Source organism: Leucoraja erinacea, chromosome 15 (genome assembly GCF_028641065.1).
Source record: "Leucoraja erinacea ecotype New England chromosome 15, Leri_hhj_1, whole genome shotgun sequence".
In the NCBI taxonomy this organism is placed as follows: domain Eukaryota; kingdom Metazoa; phylum Chordata; class Chondrichthyes; order Rajiformes; family Rajidae; genus Leucoraja; species Leucoraja erinaceus.
The window spans coordinates 30914746-30938259 of record NC_073391.1 but is presented as its reverse complement, the minus strand read 5'-3'; the positions used below and the strand labels follow the sequence as shown (position 1 = coordinate 30938259).

Below are 23514 nucleotides of genomic sequence, written 5' to 3'. Positions count from 1 at the left end.
AGCAGTCCTGTAGCTGTGAGGAAGCTCCTTTAGGCCAAGTTTTAACAGTCCTGGTGGTGGGTTGAGCTTTTCTCCTGAGGGGGGTGTATGCTGGTGCTAAGTGAATGGATAGGTGATCCGACTGGCCTAAGTGTGGTAGTGGTGTGGCTCTAAACCCCTTCTTGATGTTTGAGTAGGCCTTGTCTAATGTATTTTCTCCCCTGGTTGCACATTTGATGTGTTGTTCAAACTTGGGGAGAACTGATTGTAAGTCTGCGTGATTGAAATCACATGCTATGATATGGGCTGCTTTGGGGTAGGTGTTCTCTTGTTTGCTGATAGCGCTATGGAGGTAGCCTAGGCAGCAACTCTACCTTAGCGCCAGTATGCTGCCCTGTACCTCCTTTAGTTAGCTCTTTAAGACTCTGATCAAGGTTTTAATCACCAGTCAGAGTGATAAGGCCTGGGATACTGCTGTTCAATAACATGTCTATGTCAAGGGCATTGAAATCACCGTGGTGTGTAAAAGGTGCTGAACACTTGCATTATTGGTACTGACACCAAATGGCAGTAAAGTAACAAGAACTAACTGAATAACAACTATTATAGCACAGTTAATCTAACCAAACATCCCAACATACTGCACACAAGAGCTTAAAAAGCCTAATGTTTTTCTCTCAGCCTGCCTTCCTCTATCTCGTCAGCACTGCTTCACAGCAGTAGAGTTGCTGCCCTTCAATGCCAGAGACACGGTTTCTATCCTGACAATGGGTGCTGACTGTGTGGAGTTTGTACGTTCTCCCTGTGAAATGGATATTCTCCGGGTGCTCCGATTTCCTCCCACACTCAGAAGACGTAGAGGTTTGTAGGTTAATTGGCTTTGGTAAAATTGTAAAATTGTCCCTGGTGTGTCGAATGATGCTAGGGTAAGGGGATCGCAGGTCGGTGGGCTGAAGGGCCTGTTTCTGCGCTGTATCTCTAAAGCCTAAAGTCCAAAATGAAGGTAGGAACAGGGCTGCCGACTCTCACACTTTGAGCGTGAGAATCACGCATTTCAACCAATTCTCACGCCCTCACGCCGACGACAGAATTCTCACGCTGTCTTCAGTCCCTGCACAGTTTGTCTCTTTGCGTCACATCAGGGCGATCTGTGCGGTCTGGGGAAGCGCATCGGTTGACGGCTGTGAGTGACGTCGCATTTCTTCTCTTCTCTTCTTTCTTGGTTGGATGTGCAGCTGCCGACAACATGAAGCACCCGGAGATGGAACTAACCAGGTGAATTGGTTGTAAAACATGGGGGGGGGACCCAGTTGTTATCAGGCAACTGAACTATCCTATCACCAACTAGAGAGCGGTCCTGACCTCCCACCTAGCTCATTGAATCTTTAATCGGTCTTTACTGGTCTTTAACTTGCATTAAATGTTATTTCCTTTATCCTGTACCTGTACACAGTGGACAGCCTGATTGTGATCATATATTGTCTTTCCTCTGACTGGTTCGCACCCAACAAAAACAGCTTCTCACTGTATCTCGGTACACGTGACAATAAACAAAATTATCAATTATCATGTTCGGGAAGCATTTGTGGAGAGAAAACAGAGCTAATATTTCAGTGCAAAGACCCTTCATCAGAACAGAAGACCTCAACCTCTTCCAAATGGTGCTTTAGCGAAGGAGTTAGAGCATCTGCCTCACAGCAGCAGAGACTTGGTTCGATACTGACCTGGTGTGGCATCATGTGGCGATTCCTTGTTCTTATCCCATAATCCACATAACTGGATATGGAGTGGATGTTTCCACTAGTGGGAGAGTCTAGGACTAGAGGTTATAACCTCAGAATTAAAACAAAGTTCCTTTAGGAAGATGAGGAAGGATTTCTTTAGTGGTGAATCTGTGGAATTCTTTGCCACAGAAAGCTGTGGAGGCCAAGTCAGTGGATATTTTTACGGCAGAGATAGAGAGATTCTTGATTAGTACGGGTGTCAGGGGTTATGGTGAGAAGGCAAGAGAATGGGGTTAGGAGGGAGAGATAGATCAGCCATGATTAAATGGCGGAGTAGACTTGATGGGCTGAATGGCCTAATTCTGCTCCGATCACTTATGACCTAACAGTAGGGATTGCTCCCGGGTGCTCCAGTTTCCTCCCACATCCTTAAGGCATGTGAGCTAGTAGGTTAATCTAAATAGATTGTAGATTAAATTACTCTATATCTGTCACTGACCTGCACAACCAGAGTGTAGGCGAGTGGGAGAATCTGGAAGGAGTTGGTAGGAATGTTGTTATTATGAAGTGGGATTACTGTAACTGGGTGTTTGATGGTCAGCGTGGACTTGGTGAGATGATGTGCCTGTTCCTGTTCTGTCTGACTACCATACCTCTGGTTTCCCCCTCCCTGTCTCTCAGTCTGATGAAGGGCCTCGACCCGAAACATCACCTATTCCAGAGATGCTGCCTGACCCGCTGAGTTACTTCAGCTTTTTGTGTCTATCTTGGCTGTTGCTGTGATGGACCTTTCTACCATAAGCACAAGTACAGATTGTTGACAAGAAGGAAAGGTCACCCTAGTGGTAAAAGAACATGTAGACATAAGGGAACTGCAGATGCTGGAATCGTGTGTAGAACATAAAGTGCTGGAGTAACTCAGCAGATCAGGCAGCATCAATGGAGGACATGGATAGACGACGTTTCGGGTTTGGACACTTCTTCAGACAGACTGAAGAAGCATCTTGACCCAAAACGTCACCTGTCCATGTCCTCCAGAGAAGCTCCCTGACCTGTTGAGTTACTCCAGCACTTTGTGTTCTCGGTAAAAGAACATGGATCACCACACAAACACTATCAACAGCACCTGGTAGGAAGCAATGACCTGGAAATCGTACTACAGCACGATACTGGGATGAAGTACACCGTTTGCACTTTGATCTGCCTTTCCATATCCTATTCCTTATTCTTTCCATGTATATACCGAGAAACATAGAAAATAGGTGCAGCAGTAGGCCAATCGGCCCTTCGAGCCAGCACCGCCATTCAATATGATCATGTCTGATCATCCAAAATCAGTACACCGCTCCTGCTTCCTCCCCATATCCATTGATTCCGTTATCCCTAAGAGCTAAATCTAACTCTCACCAACTACAAACTGCCTAGGTTGCACTAGAGACTTTGGGCCTTGTATTGTTTTTGCTTTATATTAGGTTTTTAATTTATTTAACTTTTTTTGTGTTTAAAAAGCCGCAAAGTGCTGGAGTAACTCAGTGGGTCATGCAGCAAGTCTGGAGAACAGAGAACAGGTGACTTTCCAGGTCGGGAGCCGTCTTCAAATTTTGTTCGTTTGTTGCGTTATCTATTGATTACAGTATTTCCGCGTAGTTCGATCCTGACGACAGGTGCTGTCCCTACGGAGTTTGTACGTTCTCCCTGTGACCGTGTAGGTTTTCTCCGGGTGCTCCGGTTTCCTCCCACACTCCAAAGACGTGGAGGGTTATAGGTTAATTGACTTTTGTTAATTGTCAAATGTCCACGCTGTTTACTAAAACTCTCTTCGCACTGGACTCCTCTAGGTGGACTGACAGTCTTGTGGAACCTCCGCTGCCTGTGTGGAGTTTGCACGTTCTCCCTGTGACCACATGGGTTTTCTCCGTTTTCCTCCCACATTCCAAAGACGTACAGGTTTATGGGTTAATTGGCTTCAGTTAAAAGATAAAACAATGTAAATTGTCCCTACTGTATAGGATAGTGTGCAGGGTTTGTAGGGTCATCGGTCTCTCTAAAATTGCCTCTGGCAATTGTGGATGTGAAAGTGGAATAATATGGAATTAGTGTGAACAGGTGATTGATGGTTGCCATGGACTGAGTGGGCCGAAGGGCCTGTTATACATGCTGTATTTTTCAATCAACCAATGCTAGAGTATTAGAAGTGTCTGCTGGAGGTGGGTGTCATTGAGTGATACCGTGTGGAAACAGCACAACTTGCCCACACATGCCCCATCAACATTAGTCCCACCCGCCTGCGATTATCCGTCTCAACCTGTCCTATCCATGTACCCGTCTAAATGTTTCTTAAACGTTGCAATCGTACCTGCCTCAACTACCCCCTCCGGCAGCTCATTCCATGCACCCACCAACCTCTGTGAGAAAAAGTGCGTGGAAACAAATCAATTACTTCAATATTGTGGCTACTTAAAAACGAAAAATAATGACCAGGACATCACGGGGCTCTATTGATTTTTTAATAAATCATTAAAATATCTATTGAAAAATTACAATGTGATGTTAAAACCAAGTGCAAGCGAGCAGTTGGCAGAAGCACTGCACATGTGAATCTCCACATGAAAACCACAATTTCTTGACCACTCTTCTGTGCATTATGAAAGTATTTTTGCATTCTGTAAGTTATGTCTATATACGCTCCAAATTCTGTTTGAAAATAAAAGTTTTCAAATCGAAAAAAACTTTAAACCCGCACGTTGCCAGTTGACGTTAGTGCTGCAGAGATGTTATTTCCCCACTTCACATCCCTCTTTTTTTTAAAAAGAAGGAAAAGAAAACCTCAAAACTGGTCGTCAATGGACTGGAAGGCCATTCCCTGAAAAGGTCTTTGTGCTTTGCCCATTATGGACCTCAACATTGCAGTGCTGTTCTCCCAGCTCAGCTCCCCCTACACCAACAAATAATAGGGTTACTACGACAGCTGTGTTGTCAGTTAGTCCACCTCAAGGTCTCAATCGCCCACAACGGTTGCTGATGAGCAGCCAATCTATAGTCTACTGCTTTGGAGAACTTCGAGTTCCTTTGGCTTTATTGCGCATCTTGGTTTGGTCGAAATGAAAGTGTTTTCCTGCCTGGTGTCACCCTTCCCTGGTCCACCAGTCAATGGCTTCCTTCCCCCTTGGAGGGGGGGAGGGATGGTCAACACCCCAAGGTTACACATACGGACCCTTGTCCAAAGCAACTGAGACCAAGCCGTTGGGTGGATTTACCACAAAGCATCTCCAACATGGAGAGGAATTAGTCATTCCCCAAAGTCACTGAGCATGAAACAGAAGATTGGCAAGTCAAAACATGGATATTAATCCGAAACTCAGCGTGTTGTAATTGATGTGATGTAACAGGAGCAGGTGGGGACAGGGAGGAGGAAATCGAGGAAAAGTGAGCCGTCAGCCACACAGTGGTGTGAACCGATGGTCACGGATGGACTACAGAGGTGTGACTGGTTCTATTTCAGATTTGGCATCATTGTGTGCAGTCAAAACAAAGTAGGCACACATGCAGATACAAACTCAAGTTCACCCACCCTGTCCCGTTTGGACTCGGGCATGTTATTGCACAATTGAAGGAAACATCGTATGGCTGGGACTTTATATTGACAACCCATAGAGGAGTGGATGTGTAGGAAAGAACTGCAGATGCTGGTTAACACCGAACATTGGCACAAAGTGCTGGCGTAACTCAGCGGGTCAAACAGCATCTCTGGAGTAAAAGGTTTTGGGTCAAGACCTCTCTTCAGACATGAGAGTCCCAGACTGAGAGGTAGAGGAGTGGAGCCGTAGCTGAACTCTCGCCAACCCTTCCCACTCAACCAACAACCTGCAACAGAGGTGGTCATTTGGCTTCACAGCTGTTCGAGAGAGCCTGCTGTGTGCAAATTTGAATGCCAAGTTTCCTGTGGTACATATAGTGGCTTGTTTTCAAAAGTACTTGGTTTGCTGTTAAGCGCTTTGGGATATGCTGAGGTCGTGTATGCAATTAAGAGCCTACCCTTGCCTTGTACACCCACACTTTGTGTACATGTGTAAAGAAGACAAAACAGCCTGCAATTCTGTTGCATGGTACAAACACACACACACACACACACACACAAGTGCACACAAACAGGTGTACATGCACACACGCGGGAAATGTTCTCCTGTCCAAAGGATCGTAGACTAGCGGAGTTCACCTGCTCTGCTGCCGAGTCCATCAACTGCACCAGTCAAACACCATTCATAGGCACCCAAGTTTCACATAGGAAACACTTAAATCATCTCTGAAACCGCACTCACATCAACCAGGCACTCTCCACACTACGGACATCTTTACACCGAAAGATCTAGCAGAAGTTTTAAAAAGTATAAATCGCATATCCCAGTACATTTCTCACATTCTTTTCTTTTTTTTTTGCTACGTTGACTTCCAGTCAACTCCAGGTGAGGAGGTCACATTGTCACTCGCGACATCTCCTTAATCTTCCGACGCGACGCAACATATCGCGAACGCAAAACTGTGACAAGCAAGTAAACCCTCATGTTTCGGTACAGAAAGAGTGCGTGTGTGTGGGAGAGAGAGAGAGGGAGAGAGGGAGGGGGAGAGGGGGAGAGAGGTGATGCAGGAGGATTGCCTTTTATGCAGTTTAAAGCTGTTGTGCATAGTCCCAGGAGAAAAAAACCCATCACCCGCCTTCTACAGGAAAGTACACAGTGCATCAGAGCCAAAGCCTCCCACATTGTATCAGACCGCTTGCAACTTCAACTCAGACGGACAATGCCGTCACTCCTACAAGGACACAAGTGGTCTCTTCATACAACTCAAGGTGAACAAAGGGTCACAATCCCATGCAAATACATTTTGATTAAAATTTTAAATGCTGGATATAAAATTCCAGTTGCTGTTATAATTGCTTCTATGCCACCATGTCTTGTGCACGGAGAGACATTGTTGGTGGGGTTCAGTACTGTCGATGCCAGCGTAGTTGAGCAGTGATCTCACCCAGTGCTTTAGCATCTGCTGTCTTTTCCTTCAACCCCATCCAAGTTACACTCGACACCGGAAGCGATTGGGATGAAACAAGAGCACAAGAGAGTCCTCGAGTGCGACACGTCAGACCAGGGCGGCGGAGAGTCAGGGCCGCCAGTTTTAGGTCTGGGGGTCGTGCCGTTGGTGGGCTTGCAGCAGCTCGTTCTCATTGATGGTGTCCAACAAGAGGCAGACGGGCTGGTCCAGCCCCGTGCCGTGCTGCTCCTTGCGCTCCTCGGCTGTGCCATCCCCTTCCTCCTCCCCTTCTCCCTCCTCCCCCGTGTCCGGACGGGGACATGCGTCGCAAACGTCGCAGGTGCTGCAATACTCCACCGCGCCACCCGTGCCGTCCATCAGCCCGTCCACCTCCCTGGCATCGTCCCCGTCCCGGTTGCAGACGCACACCTCGATGCCCGAGTCTCCGGTGAACCTGCGGTGCCTCCCGGGGGTCTTGTCCGTATCTTTGATCTCGGGGCTGGGCTGATGTTGCTGTTGCCAGGTCTCGATCTTGGAGGATGAGCCGGGGTAGTAGTCGTTGAGCTGCTCCTTCTCGGGGCAGTCGAACTCCTCCTCCTCCTCCTCCTCGTCCTCCTCCCCCTCGTCCTCCTGCTCCGGGTCTGGGCGACAAGCCCGCACCGGCTCCCGCTCTGAGCCCAGCACCAGCTCCTCCGCCCCGCCACCGCCGCACGGTGCCTTGAACGACCCCCGCGGCGAGTCCGGGCCCAACGAGCTGTCCTGCCGAGGCACCGCCTCGCACACTGTCAGCACTGCGTTACCGGGGGCGGCCGGAGCCCGTGGTGGCTCCGAGATGGAGGGGCCGTTGCACTGCGGGACGGGCTGCTGATGGAAAGCGCTGTAGGGGGGCGGAGGCGTGACGGGCCGGTTCACCACTTCCTCGTACGGAGGCAGCAAATAGCTCGGCAAAAACCCTGTGGGTTGGATCGGGGTGAGGAGAAGAGAAGAGAAAGAAAAGCTTTTAACTAATTGATTTTTCTAATTTCAAGTAACCTCTGCATTTCCTCTTTCTCCCACGAGTTTTACTGCTTGCACCCTTACAGCCCTTCCATACCACCTCTTCACCAGCTTACAATGGGCCATTACGAGCTCCACCCTTCCTTAATCATCGAGTGCAGGCCAGGACAATTACAACACAATACAATACAATTTATTTGTTGTCATTTGAACCTCATTGAGGTTCAAACAAAATTTGGTTTCTGCATTCCTTGGAGCACAGGGGGGTACGAGGTGATTTGATAGAGGTGTACAAAATCATGAGAGGAATAGATTAGATGCACAGAGTCTAGTAAAGTTGGAAAGGATAGAGAGAAGATTTACGAGGATGTTGCCAAGGACATGAGGGCCTGAGCTATAGGGAGAGGATGACTTGGCTGGGACTCTATTCCTTTGAGCGCAGGAGGATGAGAGGTGATCTTACAGAGAATATACAAAATCATGAAAGGAATAGATTGGGTAGATGCACAGAGTCTCTTGCCCAGAGTAGGGGAATCAATAACCACAGGACATAGGTTTAAGGTGAGGGGGAGAAAGATTCAATAGAAACGAGGGATAACTGTTGCACACAAAGAGTGGTGGGTGTATGGTGTTGCTGGAGGAGGTAGTTGAGGCAGGTACTATGGCAACATTTAAGAAACATTTGGACAGGTGCATGGGTGGAATAGGTTTAGAGGGATATGGGACAAATGCAGGCAGATGGGACTAGTGTAGATGGGACATATTGGTCAGTGTGAGCAAGTTGGGCCGAAGGGCCTGTTTCCACGCTCTACGACGAAGCATCATTTTCACAGGGAACTAAAAAGCAAGAAACAGACACGTACTCAGGTAGAGCGGGAGCAGGGAGTAGTTGCGTGCTCCCTGGTAGGCAATGAGGTTGATCTCGCGCTGCCTCTGTTGTTGCTGCAGTCGCAACTTGGCCCGTCGATGGTGACAGATGCAGCAGCAGCTCAGGATGATGATGATGGTCCAAACAAGCCAGAACCCTGAAGAGAAGAGAGGAGAAATATCAGTAATTGTTGACACAAGCAACTGTAGATAGTAGACAAAATTGCTGGAGAAATTCAGCAGGGTACGGCAGCATTTATGGAGCGAAGGAAATAGGCAACGTTTCGGGCCAAAACCCTTCTTCAGACTGAAGAAGTGTAACGGCCCCTCCATCTCGGAGCCACCACGGGCTCCGGCCGCCCCTGGTAACGCGGTGCTGACGGTGTCTGAAGAAGGGTCGAAACGTTGCGAAAGGGCCCGAAACGTTGCCTATTTCCTTCACTCCATAGATGCTGCCGTACCCGCTGAGTTTCTCCAGCAATTTGGTCTACCTTCGATTTTCCAGCATCTACAGTTCCTTCTTGAACAACTGTAGACAGTGGTCTGTGAAGCAAAACAAAATACACAAGGTGCTGGTGTACTTCAGCAGGGCAGGCCGCATCTGGGCGGCACGGTGGCGCAGCAGTAGAGTTGCTGCATTACAGCGCCAGGGCCCCGTGTTCAATCCTGGCTACGGCTGCTGTCCGTACAGAATTTGAACGTTCTCTCTGGGACCATGTGGGTTTTCTCCGGGTGCTCCGTTTCCTCCCACATTCCAAAGAGGTTAATTGGCTTTTGTAACCAGTCCCTAGTGTGTAGGATAGAGAGACTCAGCTCTATTTCAATCCCTAATTTAAATCCCTGGAGAACATGGATAGGTGAAGTTTCGGGTTGGGATCATTCTTCAGACTGATTGAAAAATGTTCACACTCTACACATCTATTTGTGATGACCTTTCAGCAAAGCAATCATTCGTACACCTAAGGCACCAGGAATGAGATGGATATTTGAGTTATGAGCCATTTTAACCCCTCTGGATTTGCTGGTGTCTCCCATGCTGAGCACTATATTCTGCACTCTGTACCTTTATCCCCTTTGCTCTATCGTATTTGAGTTCAATTTGATTGTATTACTTGATTTTTCTAGATAACATGCAAAACAAAGCCTTTTGCACTGTACCTCCGTCCACGTGGCAATGATAAACCTAAACCTACTCATGACCATGACGAACATAAAGTGTCGGAGTAATTCAACAGGTCAGGCAGCATCTCTGGAGAATATGGAAACGTGAAGATTTTGGTCGGGACCCTTCTTCAGACAGATTGTAGGGGCACATTCAACATGGCATGCATGGACAAAAGCATTGGTCAGGAATGAGGAGGAACTGGGAACCATGGAAGTGAAAAAAGGTGGGGGCACAAGGAACTGCAGATGCTGGAATATTGAGCAAAACACGAAGTGCTGGAGGAACTCAGCGGATCCGCGGTGGGAACAAACAGGCGATGCACCAAGTTGGGGAGCCTTCCTCACACCCAAAATGTTGCCTATCCATCTCCTCCACTGATGCTGCCTGACCCGTCGAGTTACTCCAGCATTTTGTGTTTGGCAAGTGAAAGTCAATGTCTGGAGAAAAGCAGCCGACAAGTTTTCAGTGCTCCTGTCTAATTATGTAAGGGTCATGAAGTCAGGGCGAGGAGGGGAAAAATTGTTTTTGTGTGCAAGTTATTTTATAGTCCAATAAATAAAGCAGTCTGGCAAAGAATTTTAGCAATGCTATCTATTTGGTGGTTGATTATTACAGGATCAGTGCACTGGTTACAATGCATCACAGCTTTCTGGAACTTGTAAAGCCTTTTACTTCAGCACAATTAGTCCCGAGAAGTATGTTTATTTGCGTGCAGAGGGGCCAGTACTAGAGATTATGTTTTAGGAAGCACATTGCCCTGCTTGGAACAGCTGTCTCTCACACCATGTGCAGAAGCAGAACTAACTCAGCAAATCTCTCCCTCCACACAGGATGTTTAAAAAAAGAGCCCTCTAATTTTTTTTCCAGGCTTCAAAAGGACACACAAGTGCTGCTTTCCCCACTGCCTGCTCTTCTTTTCCCACGCAAGTAGATTCAACAAGCCCGTCTTTCTGGGCCTCATTACTGAGCGATGTTGTTTTGCATTTCATGATCGTATGTTCCAGGAGCAGAATTAGGTTATTCGGCCCATCGAGTCTACTCCGCCTAGTCTACTCCGCCTAGTCTACTCTACTCTAATCTACTCCATCAAGTCTAAATCATGCTGATCTATCTATCCCTCTCAACCTCATTCTCCCACCTTCGACACCCGTACTAATCACGTATCTGTTAAACTCTTCCCTAAAAAATATCTATTGACGGCTTCTGTGGCAATGAATTCTACAGATTCACCACGCTCCGACTACAAATATTCCTCCTCATTTCCTTTCTAAAGGTACGCCCTTTAATTCTGTGGCTGTGGCCCTCTGGTCCCAGACTCTCCCACTAGTGAAAGCATCCTCTCCGCATCCACGCTATCCCGGCCTTCCACTATTTGGTAAGTTTCAATGAGGTCCCCCCTCAACCATCTGCATTTCTCAGTTACGTTTTAGCGATAGCTTTGTATAACAGCTTAATGATATAATTATATTCTGTCAGGTACGGTGGCGTAGCGGTAAGGTTGCTGCCTTACAACGTCAGACACCCCGGTTCGATTCTGACTACGGGTGCTGTCTATACAGAGTTAGTACGTTCTCCCCGTGACCCACTTGGGTTTTCTCCGGGTGCTCCGGTTGCCTCCCACACTCCAAAGACAGACAGGTTTGTAGGTTAATTGGCTTTGGTAAAAATTGTAATTTGGCCCTAGTGTGTGTAGGGTAGTGTCAGTGCGTGGGGATACTGGTTGGCATAGAGTCGTTGGGACGAAGGGCCTGCTTCCTTCCGCATTCGATCCTGACCACAGGTGCTGTCTGGATTTTTACGTTCTCCCCGTGACTGCGTGGGTTTTCTCCGGGTGCTCCAGTTTCCTCCCACATCCCAGAGACAGACAGGTTTGTAGGTTAATTGACTTTGGTAAAATAGCATTGTCCCTAGTGTGCAAGATAGTGTTAGTATATGGGGTGTTCTCTAGCAGGTGTGAACTCAGAGGGCCAAAGGGCCTGTCTCCACACCGTATCACTGAAGTCTAAATTACAAAAGAGTTCTTTACTCAGTGATAAATGCCTTGGAACATTCAAAGATCATTAAAAGTGGAAAGAGTCTTTTTTTCTTTTTACTGGCTTGTACTTTGTTAGCATTGATGATAAATCTTTGTTGCAGTTGCTATTCCACAGAGAGCAACCTTGATAGGGGGCATTGAGCTTCCTGTCTAAGCAGAGCTACATTAATAAACAACAACCTGCTGTGGCCAACGGAAACCATGGAACTTCATGACGTAGGGGATGTATCACAACTTGGTCTGGCAACTGCTCTCCGACCAAGGCCGCAAGAAATTACAGAGAGTTGTGGATGTAGTCCAGTCCATCACACAGACCCAACCTCCCTTCCATCAACTCCATCTACACTTCACGCTGCCTCAATGGTACTTTATTGTCACATGTACCTTGGTACAGTGAAATGCCTTTTAGCATACAGTTCACTAAAAACACCACTATAAAGAGGCACAATCATACTCGTGCAAGAGTGCAGGACAGTAGATTACACTGAGGCCATGTGTCCGACACCAACTTGTACCCTTCAAGTTCAGAGTTGTTAAAATTGTTTCAGTCTTCCATTCGGGAGAGCAGCCAACATAATCAAGAGACACTCGCATTCCCTCTCCCGTCAGGCTAAAGATACAAAGGTTTGAAAGCATGTACCACCAGATTCAAGAACATCTTCTGCCCAACTGTATCAAGTTATTGAATGGACCTCTCATATGCCGAGGATGAATTTTCGATCACCCAATCTACCTTGTTTCGGCCCTTACGCTTTTAATAAATAAATCTACACTTTCTCTCTAGCTGTAACACTACATTCTGCACTCCGTTTTCTTTTTGCAATACTTGTGCTTGTGTAGTTCATAAGTTCTAGGAGCAGAATTAGGCCATTTGGTGCTTCAAGTCTACTCTGCCATTCAATCATGGCTGATTTACCTTTCCCTCTCAACCCCATTCTCCTGCCTTCTCTCCATACCCCCAACACCTTTACGAATCATTATGAGGAAACAAGGAACTGCAGTTGTTGATGTCCGCAACATGTGCAGTCCGGTTGTACTCATGTATGGTGCAATTTGCCTGGATAGCACACAACGTTTTTTTTTACTGTATCTCTGTATACATGTCAATAATAAACCAATCCCAATAATTGCCATCTCAAATGGACTTTCCCCAGATGACGGAATTCCATTCTGTGAAGAATAGTCATGAAAATCTGGGAACATTTTCCTTATAGCGGATGTGATGATAGAAACTAAAATAAATGTTCAATTATAGACGTGCTCAACATTTGTACCCGAGTAGTGGGCGGGGGGAGGGAGGGCACATTCGTGGGTCACTGGAGGCCCTGCAGCAGCCTGGGCCTCAGTTTGAACAGGCATTGCTCCAAGAGGCAGAGCTTGTGGCTCGGATGCAGCGTACAGTGGTGGAGCAGCAGTGGAGGACATTAACAGCATTACAAGCCGACCTCTGCAACTGTAACCCAGTGCCCCCGCAAGGACAACGGGCCCATATGGTCAAGTAAAGGCTCTACTTTCATTTATACACACAAATAGGTCAAGTTTTAATGATGTGGAACAGATTGACAGAAAGAATGGGAGGAGATGCAATGGCAAATTCCAAAAGGGAATTAAAGATATTTTTGAAAAGAACGCTCTGGTGAATGAGGGAAAGCAAGTAATGTTATCTGGAACTACATGTTAGTCCCTTTATTCTGTACCTGTACACTGTGGGCAGCTTGATTGTAATCATGTATAGTCTTTCCACTGACAAAAAAGCACGCAACAAAAAAGCTTTTCTCTGTACCTCGGTACACAAGAGACAGCAGAGGCTTGTTCAGAAAAAAAAAACTACGATTCCAGACCCAAACTTCACCGATCCACGTTCTCCAGAAATGCTGCCTGACTCGCTGAGTCACTCCAGCATTTGATCTTTCTTTTCCCTCGTAATCACCACCTCATCCCGCACCCATTTACGTGCGATCATTCACATCTTGCAACATCTAGTAAAACTACAAGTTATTCTCTCAAGGCATTTGGGCCCACAAGACACAAGGATTGGTCATTCCAGTTTCATTATTTATGTAATTAGCTGCTATTTTTAGTTTTTATCTTTAAACTTCCTCAGTTGGAAATTTTTGAGCTGGGGGACTTTTGCATGTCCTTGGAAAAGCTACCTAAATCAGCTTTAAAAAAAACAAAACTTTGACAGTTTGGGAAATGAATCAATTTAAAAGGTAAACTGAAACTGTTTCCAATCACGATTTGCCTCAAATCAGGAAGGGCCATTTAAATGCATCATTTCCTGTTCCTCGCCGTTTGCTTATTTCTCCTAAATCAAGTCCCAGTAAATGTGAAACTTTTGAACTTTAGAGATACAGCGTGGAAATAGGTCCTTTGGCCCACCAGGTCCATGGCAAGCAGCTTTCACCCCATACACTAACACTATCCTACACACCAGGGACAATTTACAGAAGACAATTAACATATAAAGCTGTACATCTTTGGGATGTGGAAGGAAACCGGAACACCCGGAGAAAACCCACGCAGTCATAGGGGGAATGCACAAACTCTGTATAGTCAGCAGTCGTAGGATCAAACAAAGGGTTTTTTACACACAGGGTGGTGGATATATGGAAGGAGCTGCCAGAGGAGGTAGCTGACTCGGGTACTATCGCAATGTTTAAGAAACATTTAGACAGGTACATGGATGGGATAGGTTTAGAGGGATATGGGCCAAATGCAGGCAGGTGGGACGAGTGTTAGATGGGACATGTTGGTTGGTGTGGGCAAGTTGGGCCGTAGGGCCTGTTTCCACGCTGTACGACTATGATTCCGTGAGAAGGGAGCAAAGCAAAAGAAGACTTCATTCCCTCTTGGCAATTACAGTATTTGGACTTGCCAAAATTCAATTCAACTTAATCTACCTCTGCATCAGTGCTTCTGACCTTGATCTTGACCTAGCATTCTACAGATAATTAAAAACAAATTCTTAGTTACAGGATGACTGCTGTAGAGTAAACTGAGCGCTGGAATACACCATTCAGCTCACTGGTCTATGCAGCTGATTTGTAGTCATACAGCGTGGAAACAGGCCCTTCAGCCCAACTTGCCCATGCTGACCAAGAAGCCCCAACTATACTAGTCCCACCTGCCCAAGTTTGGCTTGTGTGCCTCTAAACCTTTCCTATCCATGAAATCTTTCCTATTTGTATTTATTTTGCTCTGTAATTTCTTCTCCTTTTGCATGGTCTGTTGTTGTATAGCAGCACTAATGGGCCAGGATAGCAGTGAAGGGCCAATAAAACAGAGCTGAGCGGGGACCTCGTTACTGCTTACCAAATAGTGAAAGGCCTGGCTAGAGTGGATGTGGAGAGGATGTTTACACTAGTTGGAGAGTCCAGGTCATAGCCTCAGAATGAAATGACGTATCTTTGGACAGGAGATGAGGAAGAATTTCTTTAGTCGGAGGTTCTTGATTAGTAAGAGTGTTAGGGGTTATGAGGAGAAGGCAGGAGAATGGGGTTGAGAGGGAAAGATAGATCAGCCATGAGTAAATGGTGGAGTCGACTATACAGACTAAATGGCTGAATACTGCCCCTATAAATTATGAACCTACTATGTGTGTTTAACTAACCCGTGTGTGTTTAACTTCTCAACCTCCCCTTGAAGAGTGCAACTGAGCAACAAGTCAATTAAGTTCCCAGAAACTACAGAGGACAAAAAGTGCTGGATTAACTTAGTGGGTCTGGCAGCATCCCTGGAGAACATGGATGTGTGATGTTTTAGGTCGAGCCACTTCTCACACCTTCTCAGTCAGAAGAAGGGCTCTGAAGCAAAGCGTCACCTATCCATGTTCTCCAGAGATGCTGCTTTACCCGCTGAGTTACTCCAGCACTTTGTGTCCTTTTGTATATACAAGAATTTGCAGTTCCTTGTTTCTACCAGAAACAGTTAAGCATGATCACAGGCTGGAAACACAAATTAAACTCTTTGAACCCTTGACTTGCAGGTAAATGTGAACAGAAGGCTGTGGGCAAATGACCATTTTAAATTCTATCAATTATTGACAGTTTATACTGCGGACAATACTATTTTTTTTTCTCTGGAACATGGGAGGTTAAGGGAAGTCTTGATAGAAGTATACAATATTATGAGAGGCATAGATAGGGTCAGAACCTTCCCCCGGGGTGGAAATGAACAACATTAGAGGGCATTGCCATGAATTGAGAGTGGGAACGTTTGATGAAGATAAGGGGAGAAAGTATTTTTAAACACAGAGAGTGGTGCGGCTTGGAATGCTTTGCCAGGGGTGTCGTTGGCGGTGCTGTTTAAGAGGCTTGTAGCTAGGCGTACGGAAGTGCAGGGAATAGAGGGATATGGCTCATGTATGGGCAGATGAGATACATTTAATTAGGCATCATGTTCGGCACAAAGATTGTGGGCCGAAGCACCCGTTCCTGTGATGTACTGTTCTATCTACTTGCATTTCCTCTCTCTTCACAGTCAAGGAGATCTTTCTCATACCTAGCCACTGCACATTTAGAGTTCACAAGTTATAGGAGCAGAATTAGGCCATTCAGCCCATCGAGTCTACTCCGCCATTCAATCATTTGGTTCCAGAGATGTACACAATACAAAGGAAGCATGGACAAGAACTGCAGATCCATTAAGTTGTTCCATCTCGACTCAACTTAAATCTTCAAACACCATCACACCTCAGATTTACTTAGTGTTTTAGTCATGGATAGAGGATTGCATCGGGGGGAAGCGATTAGCATTTGGGGTGGGGTCAGATCCTCTGATAAATTTGTAGCTGCAACACAATATTTTGGTTTGGTATTTTTCCCTTTTACTACCTGTTGCAATTGTGTGCCTTGATTGCAATCATATACAGTGTGATTTGATTGGATAGCATGCAAAATGCTTCACTGTATGTCGGTACATGCCACAGGTTCACTGGTGCTTTATTGCCGCATGTACCGAGGTGCAGTGAAATTCCTTTTTTGCATTCAGTCAGCAAAATCTTACTACACATAGGCACAATCATACTTGTAACTTAAATTACCCCGAGTCCGTAGGGAGTGGATTAGAAAGTGGGATAACATGGAACTAGGGTGATTGGTGGTCTTCGGCCCAACTTGCCCACGTCAACCAACATGACCCATCTACACTAGTCCCACCTGCCTGTGTTTGGCCCACATCCCTCTAAACCTGTCCTATCCACGTACCTGCCCAAATGTATGTTTTAAATGTTGTGATAGTACCTGCCTCAACTACCTCCTCTGGCAGTGTGTTCCATACACCTACCACCCGCTGTGTAAAAAATGTTGCCCCTCAGTTTCCTATTAAATCTTCCCCCCTGCCTCACCTTAAACCTATGTCCTCTGGTTTTTGATTGCCCTACTCTGGGTAAAAGACTCTGTTCATTTACGCTGTCTGTTCCTCTCATGAGGTGCCCATTCACAGAAGGCAGACATATTCCAAAACTAACAACACAAAAAAAAATCGTCTTCGCGCCTGTCAGAAGCTGCCGGGATCCACGGGGGCAATACTTACACCAGAGCTCATAATAGTAGTTACAGCATTGCGATTCTCCACAGCAATGCCCCGTTTCACAGAAATAACTCTGGTTGTTTACGCCAACACATGCTTCTCTACCTTGAGGCTGCAAGAGAGAAAAAAAAACAATTATATTGGAGTTGTGGTGTGATAGCTGATACATAGTGGTAACTATTTTAACCATGTTCAGGAGGTTGTGGGTTTGAGTTTAACTTTAGTTTATTATATCACGTGTATCGATGCTAGTGAAAAGCTTTTGTTGCATGCTAACCAGGCAGCGGATCGAGCCATCCACAGTGTAGATAGAAGGTGCACAAAAATGCTGGAGAAACTCAGCGGGTGCTTTAGTAACTTGTCAGTTTCTTTGTTGAACTAAATTAAGGCGCATGTTGCAATCAAAAGCGCTTGAACAATTGATTGGGATGAAACCCTTCTTCAGACTTGCATTTCCTCTCTCTTCACAGAAGAAGGGTTTCGGCCCGAAACGTTGCCTATCTCCTTCGCTCCATAGATGATGCTGCACCCGCTGTGTTTCTCCAGCATTTTTGTGTACCTTCGATTTTCCAGCATCTGCAGTTCCTTCTTAAACACAGTGTAGATAGATACAGGATACAGGGAATAACATGAATAACGTTTAGTGCAAGAAAATGCCAGGAAAACTTGATCAACGATAGTCCGAGGGTCTCCAATGATGTAGGTGGTAGTTCAGGACTGCTCTCTAATTGTGGTAGGATGGTTCAGTTGCCTGATAACAGCTAGATTTAAGCCCACTCTGGAGACTCTAGTGCAGAACCCTATGTTGTCGCACTCCAATGTATTAGTTTAGAGATACAGTGTGGAAACGAGCCCATTGGCCCATCGAGTCCACATCACCCATTCACACATCATGTCCTTTTTTGTAAACCAGCACCTGCAGTCGCTTGTTTCCACAGAGATGTCTTTCATACAGTACAGGAGTCTAGTCAGCCCACCAGTTCCATCTCCCCTTCATTTACCTGGGTCCTATTCTCTCTCGAATCCCCATAAAGGCCCATTAGTTTCAGAGACCGTGGAACTGAGGAGGTGGCAGGAGATTCGGGACGTAAGTTTCCCAGAGGGAAATTCCCTGTTGGTGTTTTTGATTGATTGAAAGATATACCAGAGAAGTAGGCCCTTCAGCCCATCGAATCCGCACGGACTATCCCACTCTCTCATCCACTCTCTGCACACAATCTACAGAAGGTCAACTAACCTACAAATCCACACGTCTTTGTGATGTGGGAGGAAACCGGAGCACCCGGAGGAAATCCAAGCAGTCACAGGGAGAACGTGGGAACTCCACACCTAGGGAACCCAGGGCCAGGGAGGCAATGGCTCTAGCAGCTGTGTCATTGTGTCATCCTTTGTAGTGAAAGGAAGGCAGGCACTAGCAGAGTGGGCAATTTTGAGAGAGGCTGCCACTGAGGGTAAGTGCTGCGGCTTTGGCTCAGAAGGCTTCGGCGAGAAGGCTGAGCAGAGGGTGAAGGTAAAATAAAGTATTTTTAACTTGTACTACCGTAGCTGGAAAGTGGGGTCTCAGTTAATAGAAAATCATGGGGACTTCCATAAATGTAAGGTAGTAATTTAGACTGGGAGATGATGTGTCTTTGGCCACCTAGTTTTACCCACGGTGAAAACCCAGAATTTAAGCAAGTCAGACAGCATCTCTGCAGAACGTGGATAGGTGACGTTTCGGGTCAGTTTCGAGTCTCCAGACCAGATGTAAAGTAGTTTACTGTGTTATTGGAATGTAAGAAAAAGAAAATGAGTTCAATCTCTGTTTTTAACTTTCCTGAATTTATGTCATCCCGCCTCAGTTTCAGTTTCAACTGTAAAATGACTCACCCGGGTTGGTTGCTGGCTCTCTCTTGTTATGTCTGGCCTTTTTGAACCCAAGTTTGAAAGCGCAATGCTCTCGTAATTGATCTTTTGTTTCCCCTCCTTGCCTGCACGCTGCTACTCCCCACAACTTGGCCCTTTGTGCTGGGCTAATGAAATAACTGGGCAGAAGCTGCCAAATTCCGTAAGGTAACCCATGCCAGTACATACACAGCAGCGTTCAGGGCCTGTCCCACTTGGGCGTAATTTGCGTGTCATTTACGCAACATCCTAAAAATTGTTTGGCGCTTTGTAAAACGCGCATGGCACGTGGTGAGCCGTGGTGGCGTATGCAGTGACGCGCGGTAACTCGCGGCACCCCAGGATTTTGGAATGCTCAAAATCCTCGCAAGCCACCTGTGTGGCGTATCCCTTGCGCAAGCTGACGTACTGGTGGCGTACGTGTAGCGCGTGGTGATGCATGGTTACGCACGGCGACGCACGAACATTGCCTATGTTAATTTATTATGCGTCACCACACGTCAACGTCCGTAACCATGCGCCGCCCGTACGCCATATGCGCGTCATTTGAGCGCCGCACCACGTGACCACCCGGGTATAAAGCATGCGTAGTTTCGAAAAATTTTCACTGGGAAAATCCTTGCCATGGAGATCGGACTAAATTAACAGTGCAGTACGGATGACATCGCAATGTCACTCAAAAGAAGCAGGGCCCTCAAGAGCAAAGCACGCGACTGTCCTACTGCTAGACGATTTTCACGCGACCGACCTGTCGCGTAAATGTTGCGCAAATGACGCCCAAGTGGGACAGGCCCTTTAATGATTATTGGATATGCTGTAACGCTGAATTATCCCGCATATAATGACCAGGCAGGTCGACAGCTGGTGAGGATACCTACATGCCTGGATAGAGTGGATGCAGAGAGGATGTTTCCACAGTGTGAGGGTTTAGGACCATTGGGCATAGCCTCAGAATAAAAGGATGTAGCTTTAGAAAGGGTATGAGGAGGAGTTTCCTGTGTCAGAGGGCGGTGAATCTGTGGAATATATTGCCAGATGGCTGTGGAGACCTTGTCATTGGGTATTTTTAAGGCAAAACTGACAGATTCTTGATTAGTAATGGAGTCAAGGTTTATGGAGAGAAGACAGGAGAATGGGGTAGAATGGGGAAAAATAGATCAGCCATGATTGAATGACGGAGGAGACTCAATGGGCCAAATGGCCTAATTCTGCTCTTATATCTTGTGAACGTATAAACACAGCAGCTTTTCACCAGGGGTTAACACCTTCAGATTGAATACGTTACTATGATCACGTCTAAAATGAAACAAAACCCAGCTTTAATCTGAAATCCCCATCTGCTTTTCTCATCGCTCTTTGAATCCATCAAAGGAAAAAAAATGGAGTTGTCGGATTTGGAGGAACACAAACATCAAAAGGTTGTAGATTGACAAAGATGCCCAATTTTGGGACACACTATGATGATGTGAAATATAAATAAGGCAAAATTTACAATTAAATGCATAATATTTTCCTGCTGTTGATCTTATTCAAGAGCTGTTGCCTCATTATGACCAGAGATCTGAGTTTGATCCTGACATCGGGTGATGTTTGCACATTCTACCATTCACCATGTGGGTTTCCTCCGGGTGCTCCGGTTTCCTCCCACATCCCAAAGACGTTTGTAGGTTAATTAGCCTCTGTAAATTGCCCCTAGTGGATGCAAAAGTGGGTCCTTTTCCACGCTGCATCTTTCAATTCTAAAATTGAAACATAACAATCCAGAGCTTGAGGAGAAAGAGTAATGTAGAAGGGAGATTTCAAAGTGGAAAATATTAATAATGGCATTTAACTACAGAGTGAACACATGTTTGCGCAAAGTTCCTACGCCAAATACATCATATGGATTCTCATTATATAAAGTAATAAAAAGCACAACTCAAAAACAATGAACGCAGAAGGTAATGTTTCCAAGTAAATACAGCAGCAATTGACAATATAATTTATAGGTCATGATATCAAACTACTCAGGTTCAGGCTTGTTAAAACTCCTAACTCAAACATTTTGGCCTGGTGTTTAAAAGTATGTCAATGTAAAAGCCAGCATTTCCATCAGGTCATCAAAAAAAAACACACAAAAGTCCAAAAATACTATTTTTCTAGTTTTGGAGATGCAGCATTGTACCAGGCCGTTTGGCCCACTGAGTCAGTGCTGACCAACTATCGCCCATATACAACTTCTACTTCTACAATGGGGACCCAGAGGCCTGGCCTCAGGGGGAAATGATACACCGACCGGCACAGGTCACCCTATCTAGATGCCTTATGTTCGTGGGGACTTCAGGGGTCGGGGAGATCATTTAATGCGCTCTTGTAACTTTGTCCAGAATAAAGGGGGTGCTGGACCACCGGTTGTCAGAAAATCGATGATGAACCAACACTAAGTTCCTGACTTTTTGTTCAGTTCAGTGGTACTTTATTGTCACCCGTATCCAGGTACAGCGGATTTTTTTGTATACACTTCAGGAAATCTTATTATACATAAGCACAATCATACTCCAGTACATGAGTGTAAGAACAGTAGATTACACTGAGGCAGTATGCAGGAATCGCCACCATTCCGGCACCACTTGTACCCTTCAAGTTCAAAGTAGTTAAAAAAGCTAAGAGTCTTAACTTGGCTATTAAGGCCTGTTGTCCTGGCAGCAGCACTGGACTTAAACCAGCTTTCTTATCCAGAAACACTCTCGTTCTCCAAGGGTTCTTACCTTAGCTAACTGAAGTGCAGCCATATGAAGAGAAGGCTACAAAATCCTTACACCACAAATTCACTGCACTGCTTGAACGAGATTCAGGATTCTAAAACCTTCCCTCACTATATCCTCGACGATCATCCAAACACAGGCTGGGCCAAGTTTCGCCCAAAAACCACTCCAGACAAGTTTCTGCACCCACTGGTATCCATCTGTGCAGTATAAAGTGATTTAGTTTGTGAAAAGAAATCTCTCAGGAGGAAGTTTGCAGTGCCACCTCCACTACAAACTAAGTTGCAGCCGAGAAGAATGGACAATTGTGTCAAACGCTGATTTATGTAAATAAATGTCCACGTAACCTTACAAGTCTAGTTTTCCATTAATCCAGAGTAAATAGATATGTAAAACACTGAACATTTTGCAATCCATTTACTGTAATCCTGGATTTACAATTATCTATTGCGATTGAATATGCATGTTAAGAAACATTGGACATTTAAAATTGGGGAATCTATAAACCAGTTTGTCTCTAGTTTTACTCGCCCCTACTTCATCAAATTCGAGTTGCTACATTAAATTCAAGTCTACAATATACAGTCCCTGGATCCAATATGTTTCACATTTTGTGTTTTTCCCACCACAAGAATGAGGATAGAAATCCCATGGAAAAACAACAAACCTGCTTCTCACAAGAAAAAGATCTGATTCAAGAAAATATACTTCATGGAGATGAGAAGTTGCACAAAAATTCCTCAACAAGTGATTTTCAGTGAACCCTCTTTCCTTAAATGTTTCATATATAACAACTTATTTGAAGTAAAGTGGCAGGGTTATGCAGGCTACATTACGTCATGGTCACTTTCATAAATGACCAGAAACTCAAGATCAAATTCCAAGTGTTCCCAGATTAAAACGGAGTCCTCGGTGATCCATGCTATGGCCAATATGTAAACCTCAGTAAAACACTGATCAACTACCACAGTCCAACCACATTCACTCCATTACAACTGCAGCTAAATCTTTAAAGTTTACTTTAGTTTAGTTTAGTTTAGTGATCTTTGTCCCATACTAAACTTATATATTGGACATTTTTCATTCGGGTATCTCACATTGCCACCTCTTCTGCTTCCAGGAATATCTAAAAGGATGGGTGTGCAACTTTAGCATGCTATTCAAAAGCCACAAGAACAATTCTTTATCCTGAACACTTCACACCAACCCCCCATTATTTATTGTCATTTTTTCCCCCAGGTAACACTATTCTCGTGAGAATAGACTCAAAAAGCTGGAGTAACTCAGCGGGGCAGGCAGCATCCAGGCAGAACTCATGGACTTCATCAACTTCACCACCAATTTTCATCCTGCACTCAAATTTACTTGGATCATCTCCAATACCTCCCTCCCCTTCCTTGATCTCACAGTCTCCATCACAAGAAATAGACTATTGACAGACGTCTATTACAAACCCACTGACTCCCACAACCATCTCGACTACACTTCTTCCCACGCCACTTCCTGCAAAGACTCTATCCCCCAACTCCTAATTCCTCTGTCTATGCCGCATCTGCGCCCAAG

The 23514-nt window shown here is 45.5% G+C and overlaps 1 protein-coding gene across 1 annotated transcript in view; it reads right to left on the bottom strand.

The window, feature by feature from the left end:
• Positions 1–4196: 4196 nt before the first annotated feature.
• Positions 4197–23514, bottom strand: part of wbp1la (WW domain binding protein 1-like a) — a 64245-nt gene continuing 44927 nt past the window's right edge. The window contains exons 2-4 of the mRNA XM_055647015.1: positions 17327–17435; positions 8588–8749; positions 4197–7681 (exon numbers count right to left, since the gene is read on the bottom strand). Of these exons, the coding sequence (XP_055502990.1) occupies positions 6873–7681; positions 8588–8749; positions 17327–17435 (1080 nt within the window). The 3' untranslated portion in view covers positions 4197–6872. The remainder of the gene's footprint in view (positions 7682–8587; positions 8750–17326; positions 17436–23514) is intronic.